Below are 24055 nucleotides of genomic sequence, written 5' to 3'. Positions count from 1 at the left end.
TGTTTACTTACATCAAATCCAGAACTTACAAACACAGTGGGTCCTAGCACAGGTGATAACTCAGATACAGGCACGGGTGCAGGCACAGGCGAGGATGCGCGAACAGGCACAGGAGACACAGGTGCACTGGAGGGCCCAAACCTTGAGGCCAACTCCAGCTCCAGCTCTTTCAGCGTTATCTCCTTCTTAGTTTCCAGCTCCAATGTTTGGAACTGTAGCTGCTGAGCTTTGTACAGATGGAGCCACGCCAAATAGCCGCGGAAGTGTGAATTGCGTACGAATGGCGTACGGCTGCCTTATGCACGCCGTAGTCCCCCCTCCTTTTTCTTCGAGAAAGGCGTGTCAAGATTTCACAGTAAACACGCCCATTCAAGCCCTATTTATGCATTTACCTGGTTCCACCACTAGATGGCGCTTCGTTAACACAAGCCAGCAATTTAGTTGCGCTGAGTTGCAATCACGTGATTTTAACAACCCACCCCTACCGAACTGACGCTGCCAAACTGCACTAGAGATGAAGATGGCGGATTAATGGACTATTCACGGTAAGTGTTTTTATTTATAAAATTTGTTTGGGATTAGTTTACAGTTTATTTCCAGTTTAGTTTTTTTTACCGGCCGTTTTGAAAATCACTGGCAGCACCAGCAGCGGTCAGATGTGACTTTAGATAAGTTAATGATCTGTTTACCAAGTCTGGAGTTAACATTACAGTTTACTGTCAGTGTCACAAACTCACAATGTCACTCCTCTTTAACTAAAAAAGACACTAAAGCTTCGAAAATACTATTAATGTGCCTAATACAAAAGCTGCACTACCGGATGAAGAGTGTTTGTGCTCTATAAAAATGCCTTTAGAATCTGACCGCGTGTTGTCTGGATTAATTCAGCATTTATTTATTCTTTGGGTAAGAGTTAATCTGCAGGTTATATCTGTGAATATTATGTGATGCAGTTCATGAAGGACACAAGCTGAGGATAGATGTACAGGAGCTCGCGAGCTAAACGCTCATAACCGGGTTTATATTTTTCTCAATTTGGCCGTGACTTTGCGCGGTAGCGCGAGCGCTTAGTTACCGAGCTGGATAAAAACTCTGAAGTGTTTATCAGTTAAGGAGTGTGGGGGGGTGGGGGTGGGGGGTTGTGTGTGGGGGGGGGGGGGGGGTGTGGGAGGAGGTGAGGGGGGCTTCAGTACTCGGGTAGTTATAGTTTGGCTTCAGAGATTAACTAATATATACGAGTGTTATATCGCCTAACTTATTTGTATGAAAATAAGTATTATCGTCCGCATTTTAATTTAATGCAGACGATAATACAGACAGACCGGGGTTAACACTAACAAAGTTCAATGGTTAAAGTTATCCCAGTTTATTTACATTCCAGAATTCCCCAAAACAGTATTTTACACACTCTGTGGTGTAGGTTTACTAATATCTTTTATATTTATTACAACTAGATATTCTGTAAAGTTTATTTATCTTTGTCTTCACTAAATTCTCCTGTTGTCTTTAATCAGGGCTCCGCTGTGGAGGATTGGGGGGTTCAGACGGATGACGGTTGGCCTTTTGGAGCTACTGGAGGAGCCTGAACAAGCTGTTAAAGGGAGCTGTAGGAGGGATGACGTCACAGTGCAACAGCTTTAGAATGATGTTTGGTCAGGTCTACTGTATGTTCTGAACATAGAATTGCAAAACGTCTGATACTTTAGGGGGGAAACAAAGAATTAAACAGTTCCATCTTTAATATTTTTAAAAAATGATATTTTAATATAAAAGAACCAGATAGAGACTGATAAGCAGCTGGTGTTATCCGGGTATTTTAATGACCTTTAAGCAAAAATTAAACATGTTTTCACCTGTTTTATACAAATTATTTGTTTTTACTTTTACTTTTGACTAGTTTTGAAAGAATAAATTTTATTTTTAAAGTCATGTGTGCGTGTTTTAATTGTTGGGGGATTGTTTGTGTATTTAAAAATACATTTACTTAAACCAACAACTTCAATGTGCAAAAAATGGGACCCGACGTTGTTTTAAATAGTCAAAGAGTTGGGCTAATAATAATGATAATAATGATTATTATTATTATTATTACTGGTTATAGAAACGAATGAAAACAACAGTTAAACACTTGATCATACGTATCTGTGCTAGTTTATGTTTGTGATTATGTGACCCATAATCATTTTTTCCTCAGTATAAAATTTTTGGGGCTTTTAAGAACTCCATCAAAAGAGCAAAGACAAACTTAGAAGGAGTGGAAGGTAAGAAACCTCAGTGGAGAATGCTGACTGTGACATGGTGCTAATTGCTCTGTGTGTGTGTTTTTGGCGGGGGGAGGGGTACTTCAGACTTACTTGTCTGTGCGCAAAATGTTTGTGTTAAACCAACGGAGAAACGCAGGAGCGCGCGCGCACACACACACACCTCTCATCCACAAACGCTTTAACTGTTGTCTTGTAAATCGTTGATTAAACCTAAGAACACAGCTGTTCAGCATCAGTCCTAAACACAAGCGCAGGGTCTGTTTTTGTCCTTAATTAAAAGACACCAATATGTTAATTTACACAATGATAACATGTTGTTTATGTTTAATGTTTATTTTGCGGGAAAAGGTAATAAGCAATATTTAAAATAAAACAAACCAGGAAGTAAGTGTTTTATACATTAAGGTGCTGTGTATAACCAAGTGCTCCAACAGACATAGCAACAGTGTGTGCGCTGTGGGGGATTGGAGGGTGAACGAATATAATCATGTACAAGACAAAGGACGTTCAGAGGTGTGTTATACCCCCCTGCCACGGATTGCCGCCCATTACGCAATCGCTATCTTCAAAGAAAAGCCGCCGCCCCTTTTCATTCAAACGCGTTAGCGAGTGTTTTTCTTTCCCTACGCTCGGTTTTGTGAACACAGTTGCGTTCAGTAACACGGTGGAACCAATTACATAAACAGCAGCAACAACAACCATTATGATCACACTTTGTTGAATTTATATTGCTTAAATATTTCGCAGCTCTGTCCTCTTTGCATTGCTACGTGTTTATTTACTTCCTTTTCGCATCGTGCACTCTAAAATCGACACTATCAAACTTGGAAATGATATAATATTCAATCAAACATCAAGTTATTAAAAGTAACGAATTTGTCACTACTCTTCTCTCATGCAGCACGGCTAAAAAGATAATAAAAATTACACCAAAGTGCTGCAGGTTTGGTGTCTGTGTGCTTTTCCTAATCAGGGTTAGACGGGGGGCATTTTGTGGCTGCTCCAGTTACACTCTACTTAGATATTACACAGAGGAGAGTTCACTTCTGTTCTCTTCATCCTAGCTTAATTTCATTTCATGAAATAATAGTAAGTTTTGTAAAGTCTGAGTTCATCTCCCCAGCCAGTGTTGTGTATGGACAGGGTAGCATAATGGCAGGATTGGTGTCATTTTTATTATCTTTTTAGCCGTGCTGCGTAAGAGAAGAGTAGTGACGAATTCGTTACTTTCGTTACTAGACTATTTTGTCTGCAAGTGAAATACATCGATACGTTAATAATTTACACCACGATAACATTACTGCAGAAGGATCTAGAGACGTGACTTCGAGACGTTCACAGTATATTCGAACCGTAGACAGTGTTTATTCTGCATAACATTACAAAACAGCCATGTCCAATAAAACAGTGCATCTTTAATAAGCCACATCTCTCTCTCACACACACACACACACACACACACGTACACACAAACAAATAAAACGTAAAATCGCGTAAAACCAAATGAAAAATTACAGTAGTATCCTGTAGGTGATTCCTGTCCTGATAACAGGCGCTGACCCTCTGGACCTCTTTAGTTCTGTTAGTATTGTGTTCAGGTGTGAATGTTTATGGGGATTTAATCTGTCTCTGCTGCTGCATCTATTCACCGTAGTGATAAGTGATTAATGTCCCATCAGATCTTTAATGGGGAAACGTTATGCTGGTTAAATGACTAAAGACATACTGATCCGTATGGACAGATATTTGTTTCATATATTATGCGTTATTAATCGATTTGTTTTGCCAATTTTTGACTATCAGCGAAAAAAAACATTAGCGAAAACATAAAAAATATAACGAAAACAAACCCAAGCAGAAGTTAAATTTTAAGCGTTACTTTGCAGCAAAATATTATCTACCAGTGTATTAAACAGAAATAGATAAAATACACCGTAATGTAAAATACTGTACACAGCCCGCATTGTATTCCGTACCTACAACGACTGGTATAAATAAATTACAGATGTTACCGTGTCTTTAAGTATTATTAAGGATGTCGTGAAAAATATTGCAATAAGTAGTTTAATTAATTAATTTAATCATTAATTAAAAATAGCATAAGCATCATGGATTGTGTATTGAGGGATTTAAATCTGTTTTATGAATCGTTTTTTATCCCTCTTTTTTACCACATGATCTATTTATGAAACTATGTTGACGTAAGTTATGTTATATATATATCAAATATAGTAACCGGCTGCTTGGACACTGCAGTTAACTGAAGCAGTCAATGCTCCATCTGGCGGAATTATACAGCATTGCAACCATCTTTTTAGAAAGCGCATGGGGGCGTTTATGGGGCGGGGCATCGTTAACTACGTCATCGCGGGGGATCACATTACGTGCACGGATCTATCATGGTCCTGTCACGGCCCTGTCATGGACCTATCATGCTCCAAGCGGCTGTTTGACGTGGCTCCCACTGTACTGCTGTCGACTCAACTCCAAGTCCAGCTGTTTTAATTGCAGCGCAAGCATGGGGTCCTCTAATGGTGAGCTTCCTACAGCGGGATCTATGCGTGCGGGATCCTTGGGCCTGGCGCCAGCCTCCGCTGTAGCCAAATCCTCTGGATCACCTGAGTGAGTTGCAACACCCGCCTCTGGACGCTCACATACAACGCGCTGTTCAAACAGCTCAGCGTAGAGCAGCTTCTTAATATCGCACTTTGTAGCACTCCGTGACACTGAAATCTGATAGAAATCGGCAAGCAACAACAAGTCAACCTTTCGGCACTTCTCAAACTGCTCTACCGTGGGGCAAATGGTAAACTGGTCCAAGTTAAACTTTGTAGCCATTTCTAAGAAGAGCAAACTAAACACTCCCCTACCACAAAGACAAATGCCGCCAGACAAACACAAGTGCACTGAAATAAACAGGACGGAGCGAGGAAAAGCAACGGACGAGCCCCCAATTCTGTTACGTCCCGGTCTAGGTCGGGCCGTAACAGGAGTGAAAAGAAAAAAAAAGGGGGTGAGACCAAAAGTGCGTTTGCTTAGTGTTTATTTTACAACAAGGTGAAATAAGCAAATTCCCAAAATGTGGCGTAAGCTTCAGAAGCCGACAAGGCCAAAACAATAAACAAAATTCCCTCTACCTAGTACGAAAGTGAAACAACTAACCTTCACCAATAACAAAGAAACAGAAATACAAAGTTCTTCCCTTACTGCCTAACTAACCACAAACCAAGAAAAAACAAGGGGCAAACAAAATGGCATCGACTCCTTACTAAGCCACTCAATAAAGAATTAAGTACAAATATATACAAAAGTATTTACAAACTAAACAAACAAAACAAAGAGGGCAAACACAAAAGGGTAGTCAAAACAAGCAAAAGGGTCATACATGGAATAGGCGAACAAAAACCAAGCAACTATCAAAAGGGGAAAGTCTAAGAGTAGTCAGAACGTAGCAAAGGGGTCATACACAGAATAACATTCAGAATAAAGTATTGGATAAACAGTAAGCAAAAACAAGGTCTGTAGCATGGTGGTCTGAAGGCCTTAAGTAGGCCTCTGGGTTGCCTGGAGGACCAACCATCTGGGAGGAGGCGGGACCAACAAAGGACAGGCCAATAGATTTCTGGCAATGGCAGAAGTGGGCGGCATCTGCAAAAACAAGGAAGAGACCCCAATCCCACCACCAGCAGAGACAGAATAAAAGCAAGCATCACCAGACACACAAGAACAAATCCAATATCGTAACAAATAAATCCAATATCGTAACAGTAAGTTTTATTAGTTTTCGTTTTTTGGCAGATGAAAGTAAGTGGAAGAGCTGATTGTAGTTTTTAAATAAACTTTTAACATAAAAAAATAATGTTTTCTAATGTAGTGTAAAGCAATGCCTTGTGACAAATGCCTTCTTAACTTATAATCTTTAATAAGATAATCGTACAAATTTTTTTAGCTATGTTAATTTTTTTTTTTTTTAACTTTTATTGACAACAGTTAACGTAGATACAAACAATATCCATAGTCCTGTGATTGGGTCCGAGCTCTCAACTAAAGACATATATGTTTATAGAAATATATATATATAATATATATATATATATATATATATATATATATATATATATATATATATATTATATGTTTTTATAGAAATAACAATAGATAGACAAACTTCAAACAAAAATACAAACTTTAAAGAGACATAAGTGGCCTATCCAACAAGGCTTTGAACTTTTCTCCATCTTCTTTCAAAAATGTGGGTCTTCAGCTGTAGTTGTGCTGTCAACTGTTCCATTGAATATAACTGTCTGATTTTTTGTATCCACTGTGAGACCGTTGGTGGTTCAGGTTTCAACCAGTTAGTTGTTATTATTTTCCTTGCAGCCATTAGTAGGAGATATAGCAATGTTTTCTGGTCATGGGACAAATAATCTGGGAATTTGTCCAATAAACACGTTAAAGGGTCCCAGGAAAGATTCACTTTAAGGAGCTTTTCTACAAGCCCCCTAACTTCAGTCCAAAAGTGTTGAACAATGCGACAGTCCCAAAATATGTGCGTTTGATCACCCACAAGTCCACAGTTTCTCCAGCACTTATTGCTACCCCAACTCCCCGAACGGAGAGACTTTAGTGGTGTCCTGAAAAATCGGATTTTAGATTTCCAGTCAAACTCCTTCCACATTTGACTCCCCACCCCCTTATGACAACCAGAACAAACATCTATCCAAGTATCATCATCCAATGTCACATTGAGTTCCATTTCCCATTGTTGTTTTATATGTTGGGTATTATCCGACATATCCATCATCAGTTTGCAGTAAATTAAAGACACTTGTTTTTTCATTACACCATTGTTTTCAATCAGATGAATCAAATGTTTTTCTATGTTTCTTGGTTCTTTTCTGAGCTGATCCCAGTCCTTATGTTTTGTTAAATAGTGCCTTATTTGTAAATATCTGTAATGATCCCCTGAGGGTAGATTAAACTATTTCTTAGTTGGGCGAAGGTTTTCATTACATTTTCCTCAAAGAGTTGGTTTACAGTGATAAGCTTTTTCTCCACCCACTTATCGAAGCCCCCGTTCGTTAGAGATGGAAGAAATTCAATATTTCTGCTTATGGACCTGGCTCGCGAGAGGGCCACCAATCCTCTTGATTGTTTTTGAACCAGGTTCCAAATTTTTAAGAGTATTTTTAACCCATAAATTTTTTGATCTTTATTTTCTTCTGTGTCTCTATACCAGTAAATGCGAGCCACGATAAAGATATTCCAGGCATTGACTCCTCCTCCATGGAGACCCATATTGTTTCTGGATCACGAATGATCCAGGCCACAATTGCTCTTATTTGGGCAGCCCAATAATACATTTTTATGTTAGGCAACCTCCATTATCCTTATCTGACATTAAAATTTTAAGGCGCATTCTTGTCCTTTTATTCTGCCAAATAAATTTTTAAATGCATTTTTCTAATGATTTGAATGCAGATTGTGGTATAAATACAGAGAGGCTTTGAAATATGAACAATAATCTCGGTAGAACATTCATTCTAATACATTCAATTCTTCCTAGGGGAGAAAGTGGAAGTACATCCCATCTATTCAAATCGGTTTTGATTACCTTGAATAGCTTTTCATAATTAGATGAAAGCAACTGAGAAGTCTTAGGGGTAATTGTTACTCCCAAATATTTAAACTCCTGTGTGAAGTGTCTAAATGAGACCAAATTATCTAACTGTGATGGCCAGTTCCCAACAATCATTAATGCTTCAGATTTATTTGTATTGACCTTATATCCCGATACAATACTATACTCATTAAGACTTTGGAGCAGGGCAGGAATGGTGGTTATAGTATTTTCCAAAAATAATAAAATATCATCAGTAAAAAGAGACAGCTCTTGAGGAACATTGGTTTCATCTCTTATTCCCTGTATGAGAGGATTGGATCTAATCAGTTCGGCCAGCGGCTCTATGCTAATTGCAAATAAAGAAGGGGAAAGAACTTCACCCTGTCTAGTGCCGCGTCCCAGTGAAAAAAACTCAGAACAGTGGCCATTAACCCTTACTCTTGATGTGGGGTCTTTATAAATTATTTGGATCCATTTAATAAATGTGTCGTTAAAACCCATATGTTTGTAGTAGAGTCTGCTGTAGAAAGGCCCAATCCACTCTGTCAAATGTCTTCTCAGCATCTAAGCTGAGAAGCATCGATGGGGTGTTTCTTTTTGCGCTATTATTTGGAGATTTAAAGCTTTTCTGACATTATCTGTTCCTTTTCTCTGTGCAATGAATCCAGTCTGGTCAGGTTTTACAAGTTTTCTTATATGGTTTTGAATCTGTTTGCAATGATGGCCGTAAGTATTTTCAGATCAACACACAGAAGGCTGATGGGACGATAAGAAGTGCAAAGTATTGGATCTTTGCCCTCTTTATGTATAACACTAATAATGGCTTCAGACCATGACTGGGGGGGAACACCTTCTGAGAGTGCGTAATTGTAGACCTTATACAGAATTGGAGTCAGCTCTTTTTCAAACACTCTGTAGTATTCTCCAGGGAGTCCATCCACTCCAGGAGATTTGTTATTTTTAAGTTTCATGATGCTTTTTTAAATTTCTTCTTTTGTAATTGGGCTTGTTATTTGGTCAGCTTCCTCCTCAGTCAACTTACTAAGCTTAATTGATTTAAGCAGATCTTCAATCTTTTCCCTCTTATTTGGGCAGTCCTCTTCCCTATATAACTCCTGATAGAAGCTGGCAAATGCCTTTGTAATATCCTTTGGCTGCTGCATCATATCCCCAGATTTTGGACATTTTATGCACCACTTTGCTTGATTGCCATTTACGCAACTGAAATGCTAACAGGTGACTAGCCCTATTACCAAATTCATATTATTTTTGGTTTGTGAATCTGCCCCTCTGCTTTGTAGGTTAACAAGTTGTTCAATTGTTGTCTAGTCTGTTTTAGTTTGTCCAGAGAGTCATCCTTCCGAGTTGCCTGAAATTCTCTTTCCAATGTTCTGATTTTGTTTTCTAATTTTAATTGTTTTGCAATTCTCTCTTTTTTTAATCTAGAACAAATTGCAATAATATTGCCCCTTAGGACACATTTCGCTCCCTCCCATAACACTGCTGGAGACACCCCATCCTTATCATTAAATTCAAAATAGTCAATAATGCTTTTTTGTAACTCTTGTTTAACTATTTTTTTATTTAATATAGATACATTGGCTCTCCAATATTTAAAATTGTTGTTTGGACTCATCTTTAATTTAAAACATACTGGAGCATGGTCTGAGATGGTGATTGCTTCTATATTACATTCAGTGGCTCTAAAGGAGTCTGCTCCTGACAACAAGAACATATCCAACCTTAAATGGGTACAATAAACTTGTGAGAAAAAGGTAAAATCTCTCTCCTTGCGATGTAAACTGCGCCAAACATCTACCAAGCCTAGTCCCTTATCAGTATTAAAAGGGCCAGGGACTTTTGGGATTTAGAACCTGAACCCGCCGGGAGCCTATCAACAGCTGCTCTCAAAACACAATTAAAGTCCCCTCCAATCAAAATAATCCCTTTTGCTTTATCTGCTATCAATGATGTCATCTTCTTGAAAAAAATTGGGTTGTCCTCGATTGGAGCATATAAATTAAGCAAAGTTATTTTAATACCCCCTATACTTCCGATTACCATCACATACCTCCTCTCTTTATAACAGTAATTTTTCTCATGAGAAAAATAAATAGATTTATTGAAAAGAATCGCGACACCCCTCTTTCTCCCATTTTGGTATGAGGAGCTATATTGCTGGTCAACCCATTCCCTCCTCAGTTTGGAATGCTCCTTTTCTGAAAGATGTGTCTCCTGACGCATAGCTATAGCAGAGTTAAATTTTTAACTTAGTGATTTTTAAGAAATTGGCCCATTTTCGATCTCAGGACATGAAGAACATTAACAACATAAAACAACAAAAATGAACAGAACAATATAGACTTCCACATACCAGACTGGCTATGTCAATCATCAAACCTGAAAAATCCAGTCCTCGGTGTTTCCTGGGCAGAGGGTGGTGACTGATCCTCCGTGGAAAACAAATCTACACGTTTTGCGTCGCTGCGTCCGGCTCTCAGATCAGTCCGTTGCACGCCAAGCTGTGGAAGGATGAAACTCCACTCGCTTTTCCTCCTGTCCGTCCGGTATTAAAACAGTTTATTATAATCCTCCTAACTGGTAACAGTCTCAAACATCAGATGAACTCGGCGAAAATATGAAGAAGAAAAAAAAAAAGAAAAACAGCTCACTCCTTTGTGGTGAAGTAGGATTCAATGCCTGCATATGAACGTGTTTGAGGTCCGCTCCATGCTCTCGTTCCCGCAGTGCTCCATCCGCGTCGGGACAGCTCTGCTTCCAGCCGCTACCTCTCATCTACGCGCACCTTCACCCCCATCTTTTCAAGTACAGGTTGAGCATCAGACAACGTCGGAAAGGTTTTCTCCCCTTCTTCTAGGGCCACTCTAAGCTGCGCAGGGAAAATACACCTGGCTCTGATGTTCCTCGCCCTCAACTGCTTAACTGCGTCACGCACAAACGACCTTTTCCTCTGCAATTCATGAGAAAAGTCGTGGTCCAAGTATATCTGTCCTTCTTTGTACATTACTTTTTTTTGCTCCCATGCTCTTCTTAGAATAGACTCTTTGACGGAGTAGTCCAGAAACTTTACAATCAAGGATCGCGGAGCAGCATCTGGGTTTTTAGACCTGGCGGTAAGTGCTCTGTGAGCTCTCTCGATGCTAATATTCGTCTCTGGGGGAAGTTGAAGGGCAGATTTAAGCAGCTCTTGTACAAAAAGTTTTATGTCTTTTCCCTCACTTTCCTCTGGCACATGGTAAATTCTCAGGTTGTTTCTCCGTAGTCTGTTCTCCATATCCTCGCAGCGCATGGTCAGATGCATGTCGCGCTGCAGCAGATGTCGGATGGCCTGGTCATGGCGCTTCACAGTGTCTTTGTTAGCGCTAATGCGGTCCTCCGCCTCCGTAGTTCTCTTTTTCAAATTTATGACTTCATCTTTTAATCCCTTAAAGGCCGTTTCTAGTCTCGTTAAGGAGAGCTGAGTTTGCGTTTGTCCCTCTTGATTGTCTTTCCTCATTTTCTCGAGTTCCTCCAGTATTCTTGACCCAGAGTCGTGCTGGCTAGCAACCACAACCGCAGATGAACACGAGGCTTGTTTATGTTAGAGTCAACTGTTTCAAATTGTCCCCTCTGTCTTTAACTTGGTCCTGTTTTTGCGACCCCTTACCTCTCAGGGATGATGCCATATTGTCTGAGTGAAAAATTGCCGAGTTTTGTGTAGTTAAGTTAGGAAATATATTTGTATATGAACGGAGCAAATTCTTCAAGCTGCTGCTAGCAACATGATGTAAAGATGTAAAACAAAGGGCTTCCAAAGGGGGAACTGAAAGAAAACTTTAAATAAACAGAGCTCTGCCATCTATGTGAGACCAGACGGGGCTCTAGAAACCAAAAATAAACCTTTATACCCTCTCAGGGCCTATGCCTTTATCGTGGTTTTATATGTATTTGTGTGCCTTAACACTTTTTAATTTAAACCAAGACCACATGCTTGACAGGTGGCGTGCTGCTCTCTCTCACTCTCCACCACGCCAGCTTGTAATCAAGATGCAGCCTGGGTCTTTTCCTTTGTCTTTGCTTGCTGCACACTGTCTTTTTCCTTTTCTTTGTCATACACTCTGAATGTTTACATCGATTATGTATAATTCTTTTTTTTTTATCTTACAGAGAGTCCTAAACCTGTGGTGATTATAAAGCCTGATACACAGGTGTTCAGAGGAGAGAAAGTGACTTTCAGGTGTGACATACAGACAGGAGGAGACACTGAGTGGACATACAGCTGGTATAAGAATACTTACACACAGTCACACCGCACAGCACAGGAGTTCAACATCAACTCAGTTAAAGGTTATTATGACGGGGGTAAATACACCTGCAGAGGGAGGAGAAGAGACTCTCAGCTCTCACAGATCAGTGATGCTGTTACACTCTCTGTATCAGGTCAGTGTGTAAGTTTATCTTATTACTTATACTATATACTGTATGTAAAATTGATCACTAGTTTCAGATTTTGTTCTAGATTTTATTGTATGACAAACCAAATCTTAATATATTGATTTCTACAGCTTCTTTTTTTTCTACTTACCTTTCTTTGCTCATCTTTAAAGTAACCAAACCATTTAAAATGCACTGAATCATTAAAATGTATTAACTTTTCTGATTGGTGTGACACATTCTTCTCAGTTATTAATTTAAATGTTGGAAAATAATTGACATTTATAATTAACACATTCGTTTATACCTAAAAGTCAAGTAGATACTGCCATGTTCTTATATGTTTGGAAAAAAATATTTGGTGACCATGACACTTGTGTATGCAATTTTAAAATGTAAAATAAGTTAAATCACCGTAACCCATACAATAAACGTTGTACAGAAATGCTTAATTAGGCACAAATATTAATTTACTGATTTTGCTGTAAATGCAAAACAGCTCTGATCTGTTCATAATTACACATCAACAGAGAAACCCAAACCGACTGTGAGAGTGAATCCTCAGAGCTCCATCTACACTGGAGACAGAGTTACTCTAAGCTGTGATCTGGAGGGTCCTGGATGGACTTTTCTCTGGTACAAAGATTATCAGCAATCAAAATACCAGAAACCTGTAGATATAGGCAGTAACACACTTAATGTGACATTCTGTAATGAAGAACGAACAACATACTACTGTAAAGCACACAGGGGAGACTACGAGTCAGAGCGCAGTGATCCAGCCACGATCACAGTGGGAGGTACGTCATGATTTCTAGTTTTTCTAAACACCTTTAAGCATAGTCTGTAAAAAAAAACATTATAATTATTTTAACACTTAATGGAATTGTGTAACTATATACTACATTTAAATCATTTAGAGGGCATGTTTACAATATATTGAAGTTTTTTATGATTTTTGTATAGCGAGACCGCAGCCTGTAGTGAAAGTCCATCCAGCTGAGAGTGTGTTAATTGGGGAAAACGTCACTCTCACATGCGTGATTGGAGGATCCTGGCAGTACCACTGGTATAGAGATAATAAAGAACTCAGTGATGCTGCAGGAGAGAAAACATACACAATCAATGATGTTAAAGAGTCTAATGAAGGTGATTATACATGTAATGGAACACAATCATCAGACCCAAAATACACACAGACCAGTGCTGCTGTTACACTGACTGTATCAGGTGAGTGTTTATCTCTCGTTCTCTATTCTGTAGATAAATGTGTAGATGTGTAGTTTGTATAAAATTCACTATATTTAACACTCCAGCTTTTATAATCGCTGGCTCCGAGAACGAAAGCCCCAAAATGATTATAATAAAGCTTGTGTTTTTAATGTTTAAATGTGTTTTTTTTTTTTTTTGCATGCATGCATATGTGAGTATTTTAAGTAGGTAAGTAGAAATAACAGTGAGAATTTGCTTTGTCACCTTTAAATCTAAAAATACTTGAACAGTTTATTGTTACAGTTTTATTGACTCCCTTTTGTAATCATTTAAATAATAATATCCACTATACGTGAATTATATATAAAACAAAAGAATGCATCATCGTTATACAGCAAGACCGAAGGATGTGTACATCGGAGTGCTACTTAAAGAGATTTATTTAAATAGTCTTATTTATACTTATAATAAACTAAAAATGGTGTGTATAAGCACCATTTATAAGTAATTATAAAATGTGTCTTTGATCTCTTCTTCTCCTCTTCTTTAGTAAATAATTGTAAATATTTGAATTGTGAACAACTATGTTACACTGAAAACGTAAGAAAGAGGAAACCACAGACATCACAGAGACATCAATACAATGTTTTACTCTGTATAAGTGATTAGTGCTAATACACCACATACTGAACTGTGTTTCATTTCTAGTAGAAACTCTTAAACCTGCACTTACATCACCCCTTAAAAGAGCTGCACTGACGGGAAACTCAGTGACTCTGACCTGTACACTGGAGCTGCCGTCTGCTGGATGGAAGTTTTACTGGATAAAAGACACACAAAATAATGAGACTGAAACAAACTCCTACACCATTAAATCAGTTAGTGTCTCTGATGGAGGTCAGTACAGGTGTAGAGCTGGAAGAGGAAACCCAGTCTACTACACACACTACAGCAATGCAATCTGGGTAAATGTTACTGGTGAGTAGGAGATTATCTGTCAAGTGAAAGAAATCTGCCTCAGTTTACAACCTTCTAACACTTAAACACAAGTATACATCCCACATAAACTTTACTATAAAGAACACATTGTTTAAAACATACAATTATACTTCTCAATATATTCAAATTAAAATACTGTATGTACAAATACTCTATATGGCCTGATAATAGGTCACACTTGCATATGATTATCAATGAGCAACAGTGTATATGGTAGTCATTATTATTAATTAACACATTTACTACACATTATCCAAATTTATTTATTCATGTATTTATTTAATTATTTATTTATGTATTTATTTTACATTTAAATAAAATAATTACATTGTCTTGTATAAACTACTACAACAGCACAAATTTTATGTAACTATGTTTAAAAGTATCTAAGTTGTTCGTATACAAATGATTTGGGTGCAATACATTTTGAATGATGTTATCTTAAACCCCAATCCCATCTGTCAAAGTAACTTGGAATTTTAATACGAGTTTAAAAATATAATATGCGGATAACAGCAGTGTACCTTTCCCACAGAGAGTCCTAAAGCTGTGGTGAGCATAAGACCTGATAATCATGTGTTCAGAGGAGAGAGAGTGACTCTCAAATGTGAAATACAGGGAGGAGGAGACACTGAGTGGACGTACAGCTGGTATAAAAATGATTACTTACTCGACTCAGACCAAATAACACAGGAGTTCAACCTCAGCCCAGTTACAATTGATAACGGGGGTAAATACACCTGCAGAGGGAAGAGAAGCAGTGACTCTCAGAGCTCAGAGATCAGTGATGCTCTTACACTCACTGTATCAGGTCTGTGTGTGTTTTCTTTTATTTTGACACAATTATACGTAACAAAATTTCGCAAATATGTATGGATATATATATTGTTTTCTTTTTTCCTGTATTGTCCATCAGACCCAGCAGAGACAGTAGTGAGTGTGTCTCCACTGAGCTGGCTGACTGAAGGAGACTCAGTGACTCTAAGCTGTGAGGTTAAACACTCCTCTACAGGCTGGACATTCAGCTGGTACACAGATGTTCCCTACAGAGACAGTCAGGGTTCCCTCAGGTACAGGACAGCGCTCCTCTCAGACAGCAGCAGAGGATCTGGAGGCTCCTACACTCTCAGTCCTGTTACTCTGAATCACACAGGAGTTTATATGTGCAGAGCAGAGAGAGGAGAACCAGCCTTTCACACACACTACAGTGAACCACAGCCTCTGTGTGTCACTGGTGAGGAAATACATCAACAACAACAATACTGTGTGGATGAACAGAAAGATCAATTGGTAGCATAGTTTAATTATAAAACTTTCAGCTCTTTAAACTGTCAGCTTTTTATTGTTACTCATCTGTAAATCATTTGAGGCGGCACAGTGGTGTAGTAGTTAGCACTGTCGCCTTGCACCCCCAGGGTCCGGGTTCGATTCCCGGCCAAGCTTGATGCCGTCTCTGTATGCATGGAGTTGCATGTTCTCCCTGTGCTTGGTGGGTTTCCTCCCATAGTCCAAAGACATGTACTCTAGGTTAGACTGATTGGTGTTTCCAAATTGCCCATAGTGTGTGAATGAGTGTGTGTGTGTGTGTGTGTGTGAGTGCCCTGCGATGGATTGGCACCCAGTCCAGGGTGTCCCTGCAACCCTGAATTTAAGGTAAAGCGGTATAGACGATGAGTGAGTGAGTGTAAATGATTTGTGTTTCAGTTGAGTCTCCTCCAGTGTCTCTGATCATCAGTCCCAGCAGAACTCAACACTTTACTACAGACTCTCTCTCACTGAGCTGTGAGGACCAGAGAGACTCTACAGGATGGACAGTGAGAGGACACACACACAGTGAGACACTGTACAATTGTCCATTAGTTTCAGGATCTACATGTTACATCAGCTCCCTCTCTACATCACACACTGGAGTTTACTGGTGTCAGTCTGAATCTGGAGGACGCAGTAATTCTCTCAACATCACAATACATGGTGAGTCTCTTTACCAGTTCTCATAAGCGGTAACTGACAGAAGGAATGCATTTAGGTGTGAATGCCTGAAATATTTGTTTCAAAACCTTGTTATTGGTGTATCATATCTAGTTTATAATTTTTCAATTCATTCATGAATTTGATGTGAGTTTTGACTGAAATCTGAACGACTGGTGTCACCAACAAAATAGAAGCCTAGAAAAAGAGGCGCTTTCTGTAAATTTAACACCAAATAAAATAGACCAGTCTCACAAACAAATCCACTGTTTGTTTGTTTTTTTCAGGCCTGGTAAAAATTTGAATATTGTAGTAATAATGTAAAATTACTGCTGTATTTTGAAAATTTGTTTTCATTGTTGTCTTTGACTTTCCTTTAGATGGTGATGTGATCCTGGAGAGTCCTGTCCGTCCTGTAACTGAGGGAAATCTTCTAACTCTACAATGTTTATATCGCTCAAAGATTTCAGACTCTCGTGTTGATTTCTATAAAAATAATTCACTGTTTCAGAAGCAGACTACAGGAAAGATGACCATCAGGAGTGTCTCAAAGTCAGATGAAGGTTTCTACCACTGTACACACCCAGAGAGAGGAGAGTCACCGAAAAGCTGGGTTTCAGTCAGAGGTGAGTCTTAGAACCTGCTGGTAACAGTCACTAATGATAGTCTGGCCCTTGCGGCAAATGTCAAAAAAGACAATGATTTGTCTCAGTTGCTTTGTCTCCGGGTGGTACACTGTAAAGCCTTGTAGTTCGCTGAGAAATCATGGACACAGGGAGGCACATGTGCAGTGAAAACACTGGATGCACTTTTATTAACATGCAGGAAATTATAGGGTAAACACAGTCACACACATGCCGTTCAGGTGCTCAAGGCAGTAGAAGAAGGTGGTCGGCAGTAGATACAGCCGTAAAGAAGAGATCTGTGCTCAGATGGGCCACTGTCCTCAGTCGGGGCACATGGTCAGAATAGCAACAGTTGCACAGCTCCCGATGTACACTGAGCGATCTGTTTTGGCACTCTTTGCTCCTGTGACTGTGCATGCAATCTGTAGGAGACACAAAACTACTCTAGAAACTTTTTAATACTAACATCATATTAGTGATACCATAATATAATCATATTAGTTCAGCATGCAGTGTTTTAATTGATATTTGGGTTCTTTTTTTTTTGTTGCCTAGTTTCACCTTCTGGATCTTCTGGTGTAGTTGTAGGACTGAGTTTGGTCTTCATGTTTACCATCTTAATCGTCTTACTCATTCTTTTGCTGCACTACAAGAAACAAAAAGGTTTGATAAATGCCATAGTATATTTGCTTTGGCAGATTTTTTATTTTTTATTTTATTGTAAATGTACAGTAAATAAAGTACAAAAAGTTTGGGATCACATGCTAACTCCATGATTGTTTGTGATTTTTTATTTCATTCTACATTATAAAGCAATGCTGAAGGCATCCAAAATATGCAATAATCTCCATTGAACAGTTAATGCTGAGATGTATCTGCTACTCATGATTTTGTAAAGCCTTCAACAGCTTTATTCTGAGGTGCTGTTAATTGGTGATTTCTGAGGCTGGTAATTCTAAATTACTTCTCCTCAGCAGCGAAAGATAAGTTTTGGTCTGGCTTTGCTGGGAAGGTCTTCATGAAAACTTGACAATACAGCTCTTACAATAACTATTCCAGAAAGGCTGACCTTCATGTCTTAAAATAACAATTGACTGTTGTTGTTACATAATCACCTAATTCTATATGTGTTATTTCATAATTTTGAAATCCCCAGTATTGTTGTAGAATGTAGAAAAAAAAATCACTAAACAAAAACAAAGAAATTTTCAAGTGATCCCAAACTTTTGAGTGGTAGTGGGTGTGTAGGCAATGTTTAACTTGTATCACTGCTTTAGTATTAGAAGTTGTGGAATATCAGACTCCTTCTGCAGTAAATCGGGCCAACTTTCAGGCTGCAGGTCAGTCTGAAATACCAATAAATACATCAGCTTTTTTTTTCTCTTTTGTTTAATTGTCTTTATGTTTTGAAGTCTTTCATTGTCTCTTTTAAGGTGGTGACCCTATCTATGAAAATGCTGCTTTAAGATCCACAGGTATAGTTTATTTGATTTCTGTGGCCAAAATATAAATAGATTCAGCACCATAATATTACAAATAGCTCTCTGGTGGCATTACTTTATTCTTCCTTAGTTGATTCTGCAGCTGGCTCCAGCAATACAATGTACTCACAGGTTGTAATGTGGAAAAAGTATCACAAAGGTAAGAAAACTGCATGAACTATTTCCCCCACCTTTGCATTATTTAAAATTGATTTTTATATTATTTAATTCCCCCACAGGCGAAGGTAATGAGATGTATTCTCAAATTGAGATGAAAAATATTAGATCTCATGATAAAGGTAAGATGGCTGACTGCACAGTATTTTAAATGAACATGAAACTTTTTTGTAAGGTTTCACCCCTTACAATCTGCACTGTGCGTCAGATTGTTTTGTGTAGTTTTTTGTTTGTAGACTTAGTTTCCCAGAATGCACCTAGGTCCGGTGATAAGAAGCGCTCACCTGAACCGAGGTGGCTCATTAAATCCTTAATAAATAGTTATTTGTTCTGCGAAACTGGGTCGAGCATTAATAATGTCAAGTGGACAATTATTTTGTTTTATTCTGTATTGGTTTGCGGTTTTTGTTGTGTAATGTCTATTTAAGTTGGCTCTAGTTTTGGTAGGTTTATGTTCGTTTGTATTTTGATTTATGGAGCTGGTTTTTGTGAAGTTATATGTAATAGTGAGTTCGTCTTGTGTTCTGTTTAAGTACTGTTCTGTGTGTTTCCAAGGTCTGTGTGCCTCTTACCCATGTTACCTCTGGTATGTTTAGCCATGTATCTGTTTAGCCATGTGTCTGTTTAGCCACGTGTAGGTGTAGCCTCCAGTAGGATTGGCCGCTAGTGGTTTTAACCTCTAGCATGTTTAGCCTCTAGTGCGGATTAGCCTCTTGTGTGTAGATCCCCTTGCAAGTTCAGCCACCAACTAATTTAGATTCTAACCAGAATAGTTACTTACCCGTTTTGGTGATTATTCATTTTGACAATAACCTGTTTAGATACTAATCCGTTTAGTTACTAACACGCTCAGTCATTAGTCTCTGCCGTCCTAGTTTGTCTCGTCTTTGTTCAGGTTAAGCTCTGCAGCCTGTGTTAAGCTCTATACCTAAGTTAAGCTAAAGAACCTATGTTAAGCTCTATACCTGAGTTCTTTGTTTAAAGTTCTTTGTTGGTTTGTTTTCTTTATTATTGTTTGAACCCTTTGCGTTCTTACCCTCTGCGTCTATGCTTGCCCACTCAGGCCCACAGTGACACCACCACCACCACCACCTACGTATCATGACAGTTTTAGGAACAAAGTGTTTACTATCTACAGCTCTTTATTATGTAAACAGACTATTTTTCTTTCATTAGATGACTTGGGACAAAATGATGCAGTTTAATTCATGATTAAAATGAAAAACATGAATCCCAACGTTAAATATAGTGTAGAACATAATGTTCATTGGTGTACTGAGTGGTTTTGTTTTTTAGGATGATGCACTTTATATTTTGTTTATAGTTTTACATGGCCAGGAATTCGTCATGTTAATGATCTTAATTAATATTAATGGTTTAATAGTAAAATGAAAATGTATCATTCATGCATATTAAATAGGGCTTGGCAATGTGTAGTATAATGGTATGTTTTGGCTAATTTAGTAGCTATGTTAGAAAATAAAGTCATGGGAAATTTGTGTGAGACAAACATTAGTGCAAACAAGTGCAAAAAAAAAAAAAACATAAGAAAAGGAAACAGGATTTACTGTAATTGTCACAGAAAATTGTCAAAGAAACCCAGGGATTTTCAGAAGATGCTTACAAGATTTTTAACAAAGAGTGATAGGTGATCCCAACCTCTACCTCCAGTGTTAGTGCTTATTCAGCCAAGCATTTATGAAATTATAAATCTCTTGAGTCACATGCACAATCCAGAAATACATGGATAGAGGACCCACAATGTAGTTTATGTGTGACAGATTTTTGCATCATTTAAACTTTAAGAACAGAAACAGAACAGAAAACAATTACTTAATTTTGAATTAGCAAATGTTTTTTGTATATGATTATTACAAGATTTAATAAAATGAATAGACATTTATGACCATTATTTGCCTAAATGTTCATTAAAAAGCCTCCAAAAGTTAATATAGACAAATACAATAAATATGAGTTAAAAAAAAGAGTGATTGAGTTAGTGAAACGTGGTAGAGGTAGTAGCATAGCATGGGCCTCTATTACTGCTAGTAGAATTGGATCACTTGTTTTGTTTATTTTATAAAAATCTAACTTTTAATTTTTACTGGTTATAGAATAATTAATTAATAACCTGTATGACAACAATCGGGATAAAAGTGTTTATTTCGCCATCGTTCCACTGATAACATATGTTCTAGGAAAATAACATTTATGGGAAATTGTGTTCATGTTATGTTTACTATGTAGAAGGAAAAACAGGCCAGTGACATTGCTTAAGAATTGTAAAAAAAATAAAAATAAAAAAGCATTTGGCTTTGGAAGATGTCCTGCAAAGTGGCTGTTATGGACGCATGAAAACAAATCTGTGTCTAATCTCCTTTATAGATGCTGTCACCGAACCGAGTGATGTGACTTATGTTGAAATTGACCTGACAAACCAAACAAAGCAGAAGATAAAACAAGGTAAGACTAGATTAGATTATTTGATAGTTATTAATCTTACACACATTCTTTAGACACAACATGAAGTTAAAGGGGTAAGTTTTAATATAGTAAGTTTTAAATCTGTGAATGTTGCCTACTAGAAAAGCACAGTGAGGAAGAAGACACTGTTTACTCAGAACTGAACCAGAACACAGATCAAGGTAAGATAAGTTTAAAGATTATACAATATACACATACAATCTCCTTAGACCACAGTATTTCTTAAGCAAAAATTGAATTTGGTTGAAGAAAATTAAGTGCAACATCTACTCTACATTCAGTAATTTAGCAGATGCTTTTATAGAAATTTACAAATGCAAGTTTATAAATGTAAGTTTACAATACCACAAATATGTAAACATACCATCCCTTTCTATAGTTTAGTTGCAATGCTTTTCATTTTTGTTCTGAAACTGCTTCATGTCTCTATTTTATTCTTCAGAAGATTTTGGAGAAACTGCTGATGAAACTTATGCCCAGGTTAATAGAAAACGCAAAAGGGATAATGCAGGTAGGACCAATTCTGTAAAACTAGCTGGTCATATCCATCCTAATGAAATGAGGCCTATGCATGTACAGATTTATTATTAACTTGTTTGCAGTTATAATGTTTGTGGATATGATGCACTGTAAACATTAGAAAGTAATTTAATTAAATAAGCATGCCACTTGTTCAAACACAGTCACTAACTATTAATAATGTTAATAAAAGCCAACCAAAACAAATCCATACAATTAGACAAATTATACTAGTTACTCACTTAGAACACCATACAACAAATAGGTTTAAAATACACCAAATATATAATATAATTAGGTAAGATTTTCCTCTGACTTAAGGTCTCCAGATTAAACAATCTACACATGGTGACCTCTCTGTTACATATTAATACAAAGACAGCTTGGATTTAAAAAACTATTATAATACGTTTATTTTGGTTTGCACACAACTATACTAAATTACAGTGGTACCTCTGCATACAAGTTTAATCTGTTCAGGTGGCAAGTTCTTAAGGTGAAATTTTGTATTGTGAAAAGTTTTTTCCAATAGGAAATAATGTAAATGCAGTTAATCCGTTCCAGTCACCCAAAAATATTATCAATATTCCCAACAAATAAAATCCTATTTTTTGCAAAAAATTTTTTAAAAATGTCACTAAAATGAAGTAAAACTAAAATAAAGTAAAGATTGAATAAATAGACATTAAACCTCATTTAGCCTTAATTTATGATTCGTCTTAAATATTTACTTTCTGCTTGCATCGCATGTATAAATGCGCTCTAAACTTAATAGCATCATTCTGTACTTTATAGTACATTAAACACCACACTTTCAAAAGTAACAAACTACTGTCTTCACTACTCTTGTCACTACTGTCACTACTCTTTCCTTGTAGAGCACGCCAAAAAAAGTATTAAAAACCCCAGCATTCGGTTTGGCTCGATTTGGTCACTCATATGCTGAAAATGTTTCGCATGTCGAGGCAGAACATTTTCAGTCCTTTAGGTCAAAATTCATGATGTATTATTGTTAGTGGATTAATTTTATAAAATGTGTTTTCTTTTCTTTTTAGGTTCATAAAGAAAGTTCAAAGTATCTATCCAGGAATGGTGGAAACAAACACTGTGAAGGGGAAATAGTGGTGCACTGCAGTTTTTGTAAAAAATTAATATTATTATTCCAGTCCTCAAATACAAGCATGATAGAAACTCCTGATTAGGTTGTTAAGATAAGCAGGAGCTAAATGTACAGTATTTATTCTTACACACTGCATGATGAATTTTTTCTAAACTAATTTACAGTATTATTAAAGTTAAACATAATTGCTTAAGTTAGGATTTTAAATGTTATTCACTTCATGTTTATTTACGTACTTTAGGTTACTTATGCTGTTTACCTTTTAGTAAATTCTGAAAAAAAATATCAGTTTGAATGAATAAATCAGCAAAATGAAACAGTCAGTGATCGAGTTTTGTAATTATGAGCTAACTCATGAACTGTTTTATTTATTCATTTTTATTTTTAAGTGCCTCTTCAGTATTCAGTAGGCAATGCAGTCTTAGGCACCCTGTGTTTTTAGTACAAATGTTGTTATATGTGACTATTTTATATAAAAAAAAAAAGTTTAAATGTACAATGATCATGTATAATTTATAGAACATGTATTTTGTACATAATTATAATATACTATCATATACTTGTGTAACTATGCAATTCTTATGTTTATTATTGCATTTTTTTTGGCATGTGTTTTAATGCCAGGTAACCATACATAACCATAATTTATGATTTATAAAATACATAAAAATAATTAATAAAAAATATAAAATAAAAATTAAACAATTTAACCTGCACTTTACCTTTAAAAAAAGTAAAAATGCGTTGCGACAAATAAGTGTTTATCGTCTTACACAGTAACCCTTCCTCTCTTATTTGATTTTCTCACACACACACTCACACACACACACACGCATACACACACGTTGTCCAATGACGCACCCACACTCACTGAATTGGTGCAGGCTGATACAGAAAGAGAGAGAAAATGGATCATTAACCTCTCTAATGAGACTTTCTTTGGCTTTACATGCGCGCACACACGTGTGTTATGATAAACAGTATACGCGCGCTGTACACACACACACATACAAAACACAAAATAAAAGAGGCTTCATGCACACACACATGGTCACAGTGTTATGGTTACCAGTACACGCATGCACGGATGTTGATTATACCAGTAAGAGATGTGCACTAAGACACAGCAGGGAAGACAATTACCCACA

The 24055-nt window shown here is 37.3% G+C and overlaps 1 protein-coding gene across 1 annotated transcript in view; it reads left to right on the top strand.

Annotated features, from left to right (window-relative positions):
* The window catches only part of LOC128530789 (basement membrane-specific heparan sulfate proteoglycan core protein-like), a 39450-nt gene extending 15792 nt beyond the window's left edge, over nucleotides 1-23658 (top strand). Inside the window, exons 7-23 of the mRNA XM_053504920.1 lie at nucleotides 12055-12327; nucleotides 12852-13121; nucleotides 13288-13551; nucleotides 14245-14511; nucleotides 15068-15343; nucleotides 15449-15766; nucleotides 16237-16503; nucleotides 16881-17126; nucleotides 17682-17789; nucleotides 18404-18466; nucleotides 18560-18601; nucleotides 18699-18767; nucleotides 18847-18906; nucleotides 21170-21247; nucleotides 21370-21429; nucleotides 21711-21779; nucleotides 22843-23658. Of these exons, the coding sequence (XP_053360895.1) occupies nucleotides 12055-12327; nucleotides 12852-13121; nucleotides 13288-13551; nucleotides 14245-14511; nucleotides 15068-15343; nucleotides 15449-15766; nucleotides 16237-16503; nucleotides 16881-17126; nucleotides 17682-17789; nucleotides 18404-18466; nucleotides 18560-18601; nucleotides 18699-18767; nucleotides 18847-18906; nucleotides 21170-21247; nucleotides 21370-21429; nucleotides 21711-21779; nucleotides 22843-22850 (2738 nt within the window). The 3' untranslated portion in view covers nucleotides 22851-23658. The remainder of the gene's footprint in view (nucleotides 1-12054; nucleotides 12328-12851; nucleotides 13122-13287; nucleotides 13552-14244; nucleotides 14512-15067; nucleotides 15344-15448; nucleotides 15767-16236; nucleotides 16504-16880; nucleotides 17127-17681; nucleotides 17790-18403; nucleotides 18467-18559; nucleotides 18602-18698; nucleotides 18768-18846; nucleotides 18907-21169; nucleotides 21248-21369; nucleotides 21430-21710; nucleotides 21780-22842) is intronic.
* Nucleotides 23659-24055: the final 397 nt, after the last annotated feature.

The sequence above is a fragment of the Clarias gariepinus genome, chromosome 1 (genome assembly GCF_024256425.1).
Source record: "Clarias gariepinus isolate MV-2021 ecotype Netherlands chromosome 1, CGAR_prim_01v2, whole genome shotgun sequence".
In the NCBI taxonomy this organism is placed as follows: domain Eukaryota; kingdom Metazoa; phylum Chordata; class Actinopteri; order Siluriformes; family Clariidae; genus Clarias; species Clarias gariepinus.
The sequence above is the reverse complement of the archived record's forward strand: the minus strand, read 5'-3'. Positions and strand labels throughout refer to the sequence as shown.